The 13,555-nt window shown below is 41.5% G+C and overlaps 1 protein-coding gene across 3 annotated transcripts in view; it reads left to right on the forward strand.

Annotated features, from left to right (window-relative positions):
• The first annotated feature begins 2,031 nt into the window (after positions 1–2,031).
• Positions 2,032–13,555, forward strand: part of rhbdf1a (rhomboid 5 homolog 1a (Drosophila)) — a 50,598-nt gene continuing 39,074 nt past the window's right edge. For 2 of the 3 annotated variants that reach the window (XM_066674409.1, XM_066674411.1), the window contains exon 1: positions 3,376–3,499. In XM_066674409.1, coding sequence (XP_066530506.1) covers positions 3,492–3,499 — 8 coding nt within the window. In that variant the 5' untranslated portion in view covers positions 3,376–3,491. Of the gene's footprint in view, positions 2,378–3,375; positions 3,500–13,555 lie in introns of those variants that run through there. The other variant, XM_066674410.1, reaches the window with a different exon arrangement.

Here is a 13,555-nt window from a genome sequence, read left to right on the forward strand (position 1 = left end):
GTTGTTATTGGCTTTTCTGCCACTAGACTATTGTTCATCTATCTGTCCAGTGACACTCCCCTTATCATAATATACTTGTTAGTACACAATAAACAGTATTATGTAGTTTGCATGCATCAAAAAATTCAAGGACACCATAGAGCATATAGGCAAAAATAATCTTTACTGAATAAACACATTTAGAAAAAAGCAATACCCAGCACACCAGAAAACATGGGGTTAACTCGAGGGATGTAATCAAGGCTAAATGGATTTGTAGCCTTCTTCTCAAGCCTATGTGGGCCCACCAGATGTTTCCTAAATTTTTATTGGCTATATGTTTTAGCAATAGAGATTGGAGGCTTTTTCAGACAACCCGAAAGGCAAGGAGAAAGTCAGCATGTGTAATTTGTTAAAAAGCCCTAAATAACAACTATATGGAAAGACTTCATACCACTGAAACACACAAATTATTCAGCAGTACAAGGATTGATCAAGGTCGAAATCTGTAAACTTTTCATACTCTCTGAGAGATTATGGCAATAATAATGCTTTTTTTCTTTTCCCCCCTTACCCCCAATCTACTGCCTACTTCTAGGTACCTATTTATTTGGCCTCCAATGGGAAATCATTCCCTACCATTTATATACTATAATATTTAGGCCTTGCCAGTTTCTTCTGTCATATAATTAATCCATGTTTCCAGTCAGAATTCACGTTTACACTTCTATCGTGAAATCATGTCTCACACACCACACCTGCTCTCAGGGCTTCAACTAACACACACTCTCCCTTTCTCATACACACACCTCTCTCTCTCACTGAGTGAGTTTACAGACGTTGCGAACATCTATTGGGGCTTCAGCTGGTAATTTAGCCGGGGGAATGTGTGTAACCAAATAAAATAATGTTGACTACATGTTAAAACTCATATATTGCTCATAATACACACTGGACCTTGTTATTACGACCATAAAGTGTAACTTTGGTGGTATTATAGCCGTTATAACCACAGTAACTGACAGAAAAAGCACTTATTGCCAGAATATGTCCAACGCTAAACATTGAGCTAATCCGGATAACGTTAGCAGTCGCTACCACTTGCCTGCCTTCATCAATAACTCGCAAAAACCTGATTCTAACACTTTGTCGTCAACAAAGTTTGGTTCCACCGACACAAAGTGTAACTTTAGCCATTTTATCAAAACAGCAACCGGAGAAAAGCACTTATTACCAGAAATGATGTCTAACACGAAAAATGAGAAAAAACCCCTAGCTCACTCTCAAAAATGTATTATAACACTTTTGTCAACAACATTTATCACAATCTAAAATAACAACACATGAAAATGGACAACAAATACTGCTCCAACTTGTGTCCTCATGTCTGTTTCAGCTCACTCTACTCTGTAAATTCAGTCCAGTGTTAACTCTTATACGGCTGCTCATTTTCTCTCTCTGTTTCTCTGCCTTGCTTTCTCTGCCTTATAATGTCCATACCAGAATTACCAAGCTAGATTCTCCTTGTATGCCAGGAGATTAGTGCATAAGGCATTTCTGGCAAGATTCCTCTGCCCTGTGATTCAGAAGTTTCTTAATCCAGTAAACCAGCAGAGAACCCAGCGTATCAGCCACAGAGGCTCTGTTCTCCCTTTTACAGCTCCGTGGAACTTCACAATCATTTAGAAGCTGTAGCATTAAGGTAGTGTCACTTTAAAGTCACATCGAAACTCTGTCTCTTTAACTTTTCAAACCCAGGCCCTTGCTTAGTCACGCCCGTGTCAGTGTGGGTGGATTGAGGCCACGCCCACTGACCCTGATTGGCTGCTGCTCTCCCCAGGCCCTTGTGACTTTTTCTTTATTTATTTATTTCTCACCGGGTTTCCCACCTGCCCCGCCAATTTCGGTTCCTATTGGCCAGTCTCCAGCGTGTGAAACCACTGTGAAAGAAGCGTGGGTACCCTCAGCCAATCCACGCTCAATTGGGCGGGGCCTGACGGAAAACGGGTGTGAAACGAGCCTCGTCGCAGTGTAGTGTGTCCGCCACGGGCGGGGCTCCGGCTCCAGAGAAGAAAAAACTACTGAATCACCGGCAGCGCGGCAGCGGGCAGAAACTTAGCCGAGCTCCTCGCCTCCTCGTCCGTGGGAATGTACTGGACACCGCGTGGGAAATCCAGAGCCAGTCCGCGAGTTTCGACGATGCCTTAACGCCGTCGTGTTCACTCCCTTCACTCTCTCTGAGACACTTCGGCTAGAGGCGCTTCTCTTTTCCCCCTCACACTTATTTTGTTTTATTTTCGTGGAGTGTGTGTGTTGCTCGTCGCGGACGATGAAGTGACAGCAGATCTTCAGCTGTCGGCTCTCAAGAACTCTACTATCTTTCCGCTCCTTGACGAGGGTGAGTTGATACAACCTTTGTCCTATTTCACAGTTATATTTTCAGGTTTATGAACATCTGGCCGCCACAAGGAGCAGCTAAGACATTTTTGAATCACTGCAGGGCCAGAAAAAAGTGTTTACAGGAATGGTGAGGTTAATGAGTGGCCTCCCTTTTTTCGGCGCTTTACACTGAATGACTGTAGCTCGGGAACGTTTTATTAATGTGTTATTAACGTTCTGTTAGTGTCTCGCTTCTGCGTTACCGTTACCGTTCCCTGAATGACTGGAGGCAGGGGACTGCAGCTTCAACTTGACGTTACTGAACGTCTCCCTGCGGAGGTCATTTTTACTCGTCTATTCACAGCCTTGAGACTCTGAAGGGAGCACATACCACTGTACGGTGAAGGTGTACCACTTAATACGTGTGTCCCCCGCCTGTCACTCCGTATTAACCGCTCTCACCGCCCCCACCCCCTCGGAGCAGCTCAGTGACTCGGTCGTGATCGCGCCTCGGCCCTGTCCACACCGGCAGCAGTGTCTTCTCAGTGGGGGGCAGCAGGTCTGACAAGCTGTGTTGGGCATCGCGTGCTGTCACGTATTCCCGTGAGCTTTCCCTTTTTCACATCTCGTTCTTTCCCACCCCCTCCCCACGCTTGATCGATGCGTAAATAAATAAATAAATAAAATAACCGCCTAGCATCTACAGCCCACGAAGGCGCGCGCATGCAGTGTGATCGTGAGTAACACCGTCCGTGCTCGAGCTCGTGATTCTCCGACCTGATTTCGAAACGTCCCTCCCTCATAAGTTTTATTATTGAGTGGGTGTTATTAGACCAGTAACGCCTCGTGTTGAGGTGTCCTGCCTGGGTTTGGAACTGGTGTTTCTGGATGGAAATGACCCCTGGTTTTGGAAGCAGTCTGTGGGTGAAACAGAAGCTTGGATGTTTACAGTGTGTGGGGAACATGGTGCTGTTTTGGTCTGTTAGTGTGAAGTTGAGCTGTATTTAGTCGGTGAGTCGGTGGGTGTGCAGCACTGCAGGCCCACTGTCCTCAGCCCAAGAAATATCATCTCATCCACCAGGATCAACACTCGGGAGTGATGTAATAACCCTGATAAAGCAAAAGGCCTTAAGATGAGAAGGTAAAAACGAGCCTGCCGGGTCAGTTCCCAGCTCTGGACACACACTGAGACAGGGCTTCAGCTAAATGATGCTAGCATGGCTAAATCCCTGCTGAAACCATAGAAACCATTCCACGTAACAGTATGGGGTTCAGAGGTCAGTGTAGGTGTTTTGTGCTTTTTTGAATTAATTAAAATCATGAGCTATAGATGCCTTAATAATTATAAAGGCATTTTTTGTTTGTTGTACTGGAACTTTAAAGCATCTCGTGTGGTTACCTTTTAAGCAAATGTCTGCTGGGAATCCATCAAGATTTAGGCCTAACCCTAATGGTTTCAGCATGAACGGCTAATAATGAACAAAAGCTAGCGGGAACCACTAAGCCTGGTCCATTTTACATGGCCAGCAAGTGACATCAGGTATGAATTAGTGACTTCATCACTTTGGGCACTGCCAGTGGCCTCCTGGCTCCCAGGGGCTCGGGGAAGCCTCACTTACGCTCAAGGTGGATAAAATACTCGTAATCCTCCACTGCAACCACAACAATGAGTAGCCTTTCAGTGTGTAAAGATGACTATGAAAGAAATGGATAAGTGTTATTGTTTAAGCCCCTATATTATTTCTAGTTATTATAGACTGTAACATTCTGTTATACCACACTCATTCCATTCAAACTGGTGGTTAATGACTAATGTTAAATATACACTAGAAGAATTGAAAAAAAGAAAAAAGACACTGACATTAAAAAAGTGAATGTTTGGTCACTGACTTGTGATTGTGCTCTGGAAAATGATCTTGCACGGTCAGTCTTTTGCAGGAGTCTTAATTAAAAAAAAACTGTGATAGTATTAAACATGGTTGAGAGTAAAGATGAGGAAAAATAATAACTTAATACAGCTATTCTGAACACCTTACACAAAAACTCTAACAAAACTCTGGTGATTTTATCCCAACAATGGAAAGTCGTCCCAGGTCGTGAAATCGTATGAAGATTTGTTTGGTATAAGGCTGACGTAACAATATTTCTCTACCAATGTAATGAAAGAAAAAGGGCAGAAATATTGATTCAGACATCTTCCAAACTCATCTGCTGTTGCTCAAAATGGACATATTTAAATTCTTATGTTTAATTTCACATGCCAGGTGTCTTTAAAGGTGCTAGAATAAGATCTTTCCTTGTGAAAGTGGATAACTTAAGAAAATTCCAGTAATGTATACTTGTAATAAAAGCTAGTAAAATCTGACCTGAATGAAACCACATTTGATGTCATGTTGTTGTGCACTGCTTAAGTACACTCTCAAAAAATAAAGGCACTACCAAGAGTTCTTTGAGCGATGCCATAAAGAACTATTTTTGTTTAAGAGATGTGTGTGTGAGAAGAACCTTTTAAAGGATTAAAAATCCTTCAGTGCATTTTAAAGGTTCCTTACCCTTGGAAGCGTATCAACAAAAATGGATCCTTATGAAACAAAAGCTGGTTCTTTATTGCCATTGCTCAAAGGTTTCTGTTTCATGGAGTGCTTACCTAGGTGGTGAATCAAACCCTAGCTAAACCCTACAAATTTGCACTGATATAGAGTAAGAAATTTAAATTGTGATATAAAATAAGCCTGTAGATTATAGAACCCTCAGAGCTTCCCTCTCATAGCTTTCATTCTTTTTTAGAGGCATTAGCAGTTATGGGCGGAGCAGGCTGTTTTTCACGTGCCAGGGACTTTACTCTTGAGCAAAAAGAAACTAAGGTGTAGAGCTGGCGTGGAGGTGAGCAGGTGGACAGTCCTGGTGCTGGCTGCTGTGTGGGTGTTGCAAGAAAGAGAGAGTAATGTAGTCATGCATCAGTGAGTCATGGGGCAGTATCTGTCTCTGTGTCTGGCCAAAGGTGGATCGCTTTCATTAGCCTACATGTGGATTTTCTGGTGTGTATGTGTGTGTGTGTCCCCACCCCCTTCTCGCTTTAAGTATTTCTGGCACAGAAATTGTTTTAGTCTATGTGGCTAAAATTAGCCCGCATAGGCTACTAGGATCTGGTTTTACACAGTTCCACTGTACAGTGTGAATGGCAGGAATATGACCTGTTGTTCTGTGGGTGCTATAAATGTGTGTGAAGCTGGGTATGGTTTAATTAAAGGAGCTACGTGTTTGTGTTGACAGTCAACACAGTGAAAGCTAATGTGCATAAGTCAGCAATGCAAGCTTCCTCCAACCAGCAGCGTCCATTCATTATATGATACTTTAGCAATTTCTTACTTTCACCCCATGTGCAGCACAAAAGCTTAGTGTGTTAGTTTTAGTTCCTGTTCACTTCTAACGCAACAAAGAGGGATCCACATATTCTCATTGAAACATAGGAAACACACTGTCTGAAGTTCTGCAACTTACAACATCGCCACTCTCTTTTCCTAGCTTCCGGTTCCTGCGCAAGTGCATTCTTCCTCTCGTGACCCAGAGGGGGAGAAAATGAAGAAAGCCTAGCTTGCCTGAAAGGTTCCATGTGTGTGCACCACATGTGCTTTTAAGCCTTGCAAACTGTGTTCTCATGTGCTATCATTCTAGGGCATCTGACTCACATGAGCCCCGGTAGACATTTTTCACGTCTGGAGATCCTCTCTTATGCACTTCATTCAGAGACATGCCAATGTCTCCAGCTGTTGAGATGTTTTTGATGTAGGAGAGATAAGGCATGGTGACACGCAAAAAATAAAACATACATATTCTTCGAGTGCTCAGAGCCAGTTGATAAAATTAAACTTGGAAAGCCGTTGAGAAGAGGATTCTGTTCAGTGCTATCACCTTTGGTAAAACATGTAAGCCGACTCGTTGGACAGCTTTAGAAACAAAAGGTTACTGTTCTCTAGAGGTAGATAAAACACTTTAAGGCTGGGGAATGTCAGTGTACATATTTTGAAGGCTCTTTGATTATATACATTTCCAGTAACACTGAGAAGGTCAGGTCACAAGAAGTATCAGCTGTTCTTGAGTAGGCCAGTATAACATCTTCCTCTTTTTTGTGTACAATAGTATCATCTTTGGGAGTTTTCGGTGAGGTTTTCCCTTTTGCAGCATGTGACTCTTTTTGTGTATTTGGCTTGACAACAGTAACCCACTGACACAATGTCATAGTATGCCTTCAGTGGCCTCTTAACATTTCCTGGTCAATAGTAAAATGCCCTGTGTTGGGTGGAATCAGTCCTGGTCAGATGATTCCTTTATGGGTGTATATGTGTGCAAGCCTAGATCGTGTCATCCTCTCATAGTAGCCCTACTGTGTGAGTTGAATTGCATGCCACTGGGCTCAGAACATCTCTGATTTGGAATTCTGCTGGCAGCAAGGGATGAGAGTGCAGTGTTATGTCATTTTTACCATTGCTTTCAAATATCCATTCATTTTAACATATCATCTTGGAGACAGATTCGTTATTTGTATCATATTCTCCATTTTCGGCCCCATTTGGAAATGGCCGCTGTACTCTATATTAAGTGAACCTTTCTGGATGAATGTCCTATTTGAAATCATGCAAATGTATGGAAAAAGGTCTTGTGTTAAAATACGTCATATTGCCAAGTATGATTTTAAGAAAATATACACTACAATATAATGTAGTGCTGGGTGATATGAGCGCAAATTGAACATGTTACTTTGATTACGATTAATGAAACATTAATGAATTAATTATTGTTTTTTTCCCTCAGTTCATTGACAATGCTCACACTGTAAATAAGCTCGAGTATTAAAGATGGGATATTTTGTTCTACTGTTGCTGGGAGCACTTATTTTATCATGTGATAGTGCTTCAAGAGTTGAGACTGGTGGTATTAATTTTGTAAACTTTGGTTGGGTAGTTATCCTGATATTAAATATCAATATTTAAATTGGCATATGCCTTGCCATATAAGGTTCCCATTTTAAATATGCACTATTGTGTATCGGCAATGACATAGACTTTTTCACAGACTAATAAGACAACCTGTCACCTGTACGATAAAGAAGCCGACCATCACACCGACCAAAACCTCTTCAAGAGCTTCTCCACTTGTGAGTTTTCCTTTGTATTTAAGGAGGTTGTTTTACCCTCAGCCTTCATAAGACTTGGCCTTCATAAAAGAACAGCAGATGAAAATTAACCTCGTGAGCTGTGCTGTGTGCTTGCGTAAAAAGCCCAGTGGCAGTGGTTGTGGTATGGTTATATGTGCTGCCGGAGAGTGGGCTGAGTGTAATTTGGAGGCTTGTGGAAATGTTGTGGGTGTTCCCACAGGAAGGCTCCCAGTGCTTTGATCATCAGTCTCACCCAGGGTGAGCGTACCCTCTGATGAGCTTGTGCTCTAGGCTTAGGAAACTGGTGTAGGCCTATGTCTTTAAATTCACAACCACATTGTTCATTAGAAAACAAAAATACGCATCTTATGGTAAGACCTGCTTTATTTATATGTGGCCTTTGGCGTTAAACTGGATGTAAAATATAATGTTTCACTTTTAAATTGTAAGAATGTGACTGAATATTTTACATCCACCTTTAGACTCGGTATCAACCAGTGTTCAGTATTAAGGTGCTCTGATCACTTGTAGGGCAAAATAAGTATCTAGTTCTCAAAATAAAAAAATAAAAAGAAATTGTCACAGGCGAACCACTGGGCTGCTTGAGCTACCACAGGTCCAGCCACCAGGGCTTGAAAGGGGATCCCTGGCAAATGTAAAGGACCAGAACAGCCTTGTCTTTAAGTGAGGGGATGCCTTGCACCCTGTGGAACCCAAACAAACTCAAACATGCAATCTTCACAGACAATCGGGCCCAGATGGTTTAATATGAACCGTGGAAGGTTTAATATGAACCATGTTTGCTCACTATAGAGAAGCAGTGCTCTTTTTAACAGAGCCGATTCCTTGTGTATTCCACCTCTGGCGTGTTGCTTGAGATTGTGCGTGTGATGGTTCCCCCTTGTCAAATATATTGTAGTGCTTAAGGTGGGGCATTTTTGGTTTCAGTTAAAATTTCTTTTATTAAAAATATTCATTCATTCATTCATTATCTGTAACCACTTATCCAATTCAGGGTCACGGTGGGTCCCTGGAGGGGGCACCAGTCCTTCACAGGGTAACACACACACTCACACATTCACTCACACCTACAGATACTTTAGATTCGCCAATCCACCTACCAACGTGTGTTTTTGGACTGTGGGAAGAAACGGGAGCACCCGGAGGAAACCCACGCGGACACAGGGAGAACTCATCAAAGTCCTTACAGACAGTTACCCGGAGGTCCCTGGAGCTGTGTGACCACAACACTACCTGCTGAGCCACCGTGCCGCCTTTATTAAAAAAAAAAAAAAATAAAATAAATGATATACTGTGATAGCCTTTAAAATTGAACTGGAAATATATGTTAGTGCTGGACGATATGAACACAAATCAATATCACGATAACTTGTACATTTTACCATGATTATAATTAATGAACGATTATTTGGGTTTTGTATCTTTGACCCTCAAAGTTCAGTGACGAAGCTTGTACTGTAAATATTCTTCAGTATTAAAGCTGAGATATATTTTCTAATGTTGCTGGGAGCTTGTTCCTCTGTTTTTTCTGTTTTTGGTGTGCGTTGGTCGCTGAAACAGTTTTTTCTTAGCATTTACATTTGACTTCTTATTGTTCAGTGTCATATAAATTATAGTCAAAACACAACACATCCAAACCACAGATGCTGTGTTTTTGACACTTGGTCGACCTCGAAGTTTAGTTTGATTCCATGTGGCATACAGGGGCAGAATCACGTGACCACAGCTTGGTAGCGTGATTTTAAAGGGACTGTACATGAACACACAGTAGGGACATAGTTTTCGATATATGTATATTAGAGATGGGCAATTAATTGAAGACTAATTGAAATCAGAACTTCTAATCTTCTATATTCTTCTAATCGTCTATATCAATTAGCGATTATATACCCTTATAGGTGACATAGCCTTTATAATGGAACACAGTCACAATCAATGTAGACCCTTAAAATGTATCACACTGTGTGGTATGTCCTCGTTTTCAGGGGGCGTTTACACTGGAAATTGAATCTTTCCACACAGTATCTCAGAATGCCCCCAAGGGCCATAAAGGCTTAACGTATTACCCTTTTACTGCCCACATTCTCTTTTGTTTTTTAAAAATCTATTCCAAGCCTGGCTGAGAGCATCCAAAACAGCAAAGCTCTGTGTTCCTGCTGTAGTGTAGCAGGGACAAGCGTGCAGTTTTAAATAGGACGACCAGCTCCTCCATCTCTATCTTTAGAACACAGTATGGCATCAGTCTGGAGTGGCTCTCCTCTCAGCCATGCATGACTAGGAGAGAGTGTTTGAGGACGGCTGTGCAGTCTTCTTGGAGAGTCTTTCCTGAAAATGAGGGTGTGGAGAAGCCTGAGCTGAGTTTTCGCCTTTTGGTGGCCTTTTGGGAATAGGTTGGGCTGACCATGACTCATAACAATATCAGGCAGAAGAGATTCTTGTAAGAATGAATGTAGCTCATAGTTGCACACTGACCTCCACGCTTTGTTCTCAGAAACGATCGTCCAGCTGAAATGGTCATTGGTGAATCATATGGAGATTGATTCATTGGGATTATGCAAAGAATAAGAGGTTCTGCTCTTATTGTTTGGTGCAGGTTTGCGGGTGTCAGAAAGAATGGCAGTGCATGTTTTCAGTAGGTGCTTTTAGTGTTTGTTGGATGTCCTAATGGTGCCTCATGCTGGGTTTGGTACAATTAGTGGACACGGCCAGCCGTGCTGTGCTGTGAATGCCAGAGCATAGCACTCATCCTGATTCACTTTCCATTTGCTCTTCGTCTAGCTTGGCATTGCAGCGTGCCAACAGCGATGATGTAAAGGCTTTTCAAATATGCAAGAGGTGGATCACATGCTCTTACAGCAGCAGGCAGGGGCAAGTGGCTCGGTGGTAGATGAGCTGATGAGTCCGAGAGAAAGTTTCTCCTGGGCAACATGGCCCTGAATGTTGGCGGTAGGCATGGAGATTTGAATTTAAAAAGCAATCGATTAACGTGGAATGTGCAGTGGCTTCTCTGTTGGGATAAAGCCTGGATCTGCACTGCCTCTTGCGCAAGAGGCTGTAGCCAGATGCAGAGTCATTGTAGCTTGCTCTGTATACAGACACACACACACACACACACACACACACACACACACACACACACACACACACACACACACGCTGACAGCATGCACACACCTGCACAACTGTCAGCAGGGACATCATTCTGCAGCTCATCTCCTGCAGGCATCTAATGTTAAAGGTATAGGCTGGTGATAAAATACAGTTTTCCATTTTTCCAAGACTGTAGTAGAGCAACCAAGTCATGTCTGATGTCCACATATTTCTCTTTTGTCATGCACTGGAACTATGAGGTTAATTTATGTAAACATTATGTCAGAAACCATGTACAACCAATTAAGGCATGGCATGTGGGGCCACATAGACCTGTTTTTCCCATTCAAGAACTAGGCCTAATGTTTATTTTTGTCATGTAAAGTGTTCTCAGTACACACTTACAAAGTTTATTTGAAGTTTTCTTAGCAAACACTTTAGCTGCGCTAATTTACATTTATGTCCATGGGCTATAGACACACCTGGGCCCAGTTTCTCAAAAACGTTTCAGTGATAAGATCTTACCAGGCAGAGAGAGTGTTCAGTGTGATGATCACTCTACCTCTTAAGAATCTTCTTTGTTCTAAGATGCTTTTGGGAAACCCAGTCCTGTTGAGGAGTGCAACGCAACCCTCCTTTGAGCTCCCTCTGCCTTCACAAGTTGTTGAATTCGGAAATTTCACACAACTTTCAGGTTGTTTCTACAATAATAAGTCTACATTCTCACCCACGTACAGATCACCATTTCCCATGAGTGTCCCTTGATATGTTTGAGATTACATCTGATTTTGTACCAGACTACAAAGAAGAAATCTGAAACTGAAAATACAGAAATACAGAGAAATTAGGTAAACAAATATGCCTTAACTAGGGATATATATATATATATATATATATATATATATATATACACACACACACACACAAGGCACAGCATTGTATATATACAGTACTGAAAAAAAATATGTTAAAAGAAAAACTGTGCATTAAACTAATGCCTTCTCAGTAAGCGAAGTTATTCATAGTTCACATTAAAGCAAAAAAATATAACATAAAACAAATAATAATTTTTTTTCTATAAAGTAGCAGGTGTGAGTGAGTTTGAAGAACAATGTTGTGTTCAGATTTTCCTTGATTACATGAATTTGTTAAACCAACAGCACACATTATTTATAATCATTATTTATTAACCAGTAAAACTAGGATAACCTCAAATAATACGGATGTGAAGAAAATTGCTTTGGAAGAAGTAGTTGTATACATTTGAACATGTCGGTGAAGAGAAGTGCAGGAGTGTAGCACTACGTGTATTTAATCATCGTAAAATGAAATGAACATTAACTCGCTAGTGGTATGTCACTACGATGTGAATATGGTAAATGGATAGAATTTAAGCTGATAGCTAAACAAAGCATTGTTTGTCATTGGACACTCAAATGCCAATGTGCACATGTATTTGTAATTAAACAATAATAAGTAATTGAATAATAGTTCATTGAATTATTTTGATATGTTTTACTTGATGATTAAGAAACATTGATTATAGCTGGTATCATTTAACGGGTATTATTTTTTAATTTTTTTCTCACAAAACTTTTCCATTAATATATCTTCCAGACCTGGTCTTTCTTGACTCTGTGTTGGACTGTCCCCTCTGCTCTGTGTTTCTGTGAGCCAGAACAGCATGGTGATACGAGCTCCCCCACCCTCTGCCTCTGCAGTGTTCCCTTGTTTTCCTGTGACTGTGCGTGACTTTCTTCCACGTTTCTCGCCTCTCTCAGTCTCCCTGGCCTAAACACCGTTTTCTCTAAGAACAACCCTCCCCAAGGTCAGTTTCACTGTGGTATGGCAGCCTTTATCAAAAACATTGCATGCTATGGGCATCTGAAGTTAACAGGCTTAAAGCATGTGTGCTTGGAGTGCTCAACTGAAAGCTAACAGGAGCAGGAAGCTTAAAGTGAAAAGCTCTGCCAAGTCACCATGAGCTTTTGTAATTCAGTATGACTAAAACAGAGATTACAGGGTAAATGAGACCTGTGAGGCCATTCTGGTATTTGTCAGGAGGATCTAATGACCTAATGCTTGATGAAACGCTCAAACAACACTCAAAACAGCCCATTTCACTTAATTCCACTTGATATAGACCATGAAGTCCGTTCACACGTGGATCACAAAGCCCAGAATAATTCTTTAAAACACAGTTGGTGATGTTTGTTGTTAAAGCGTTGAAATAAATCCCTCCTTTTGGAGAGATACTGTGGTTAGACAAACCTAAAGGCCGCAGTGAGACACTGCCCGTATGGGTTAGAAAGTCATGAAGATAACATCAGTAACAGGCTGTTTAACTAAGCCCCAGATTTGGCTCTGAGCCATGCTGGAGGCTTTTTTTTCTTTTAACGTTTTTTTTTTTTTTTTTTTTTTTTTAAATAAGTGAAGCAGTGTGTGCCTTGGTGTGTGAATTAGCCCATATGTGAGCCTCAGGTAAGAGCACCTGTCTAAACCACAGATATCAGCACAGTTCTCCATACCGGCTGTTTAAAGTTTCACTTTAATGGCAGTGGGCCTCATCCTTTTCTCTCTTATCTCTCCCCATGCTTTCACAAAGGACTCATGAAAGGAGCCCAGGTATTTCCTTTCCCTTAACTGCGCTGGAGTTAAAGGCAGAGATCGGATGGATCTGAGCTCCAAACCGGTTGTCTCAAATTACGATATACCATGTGTGAAAAGGTTTGTAGATTCTCCTCGTAATTGGTGATTTCAGTTACTTTAATGTTCACCCATTGTGGATGCAGACATTAAATTGTTTTCACACAACACTCTCCACAGAAAAGAATAAAATGAAATGGGACATCTGAAGCGGAATACTCTGCTGGTTTTGTCTGATCACAAATACTTGAGCTTTGTGACAGTTACATTAAGTAGACCACAGTA

Source organism: Hoplias malabaricus, chromosome 6 (assembly GCF_029633855.1).
Source record: "Hoplias malabaricus isolate fHopMal1 chromosome 6, fHopMal1.hap1, whole genome shotgun sequence".
Taxonomy (NCBI): Eukaryota; Metazoa; Chordata; class Actinopteri; order Characiformes; family Erythrinidae; genus Hoplias; species Hoplias malabaricus.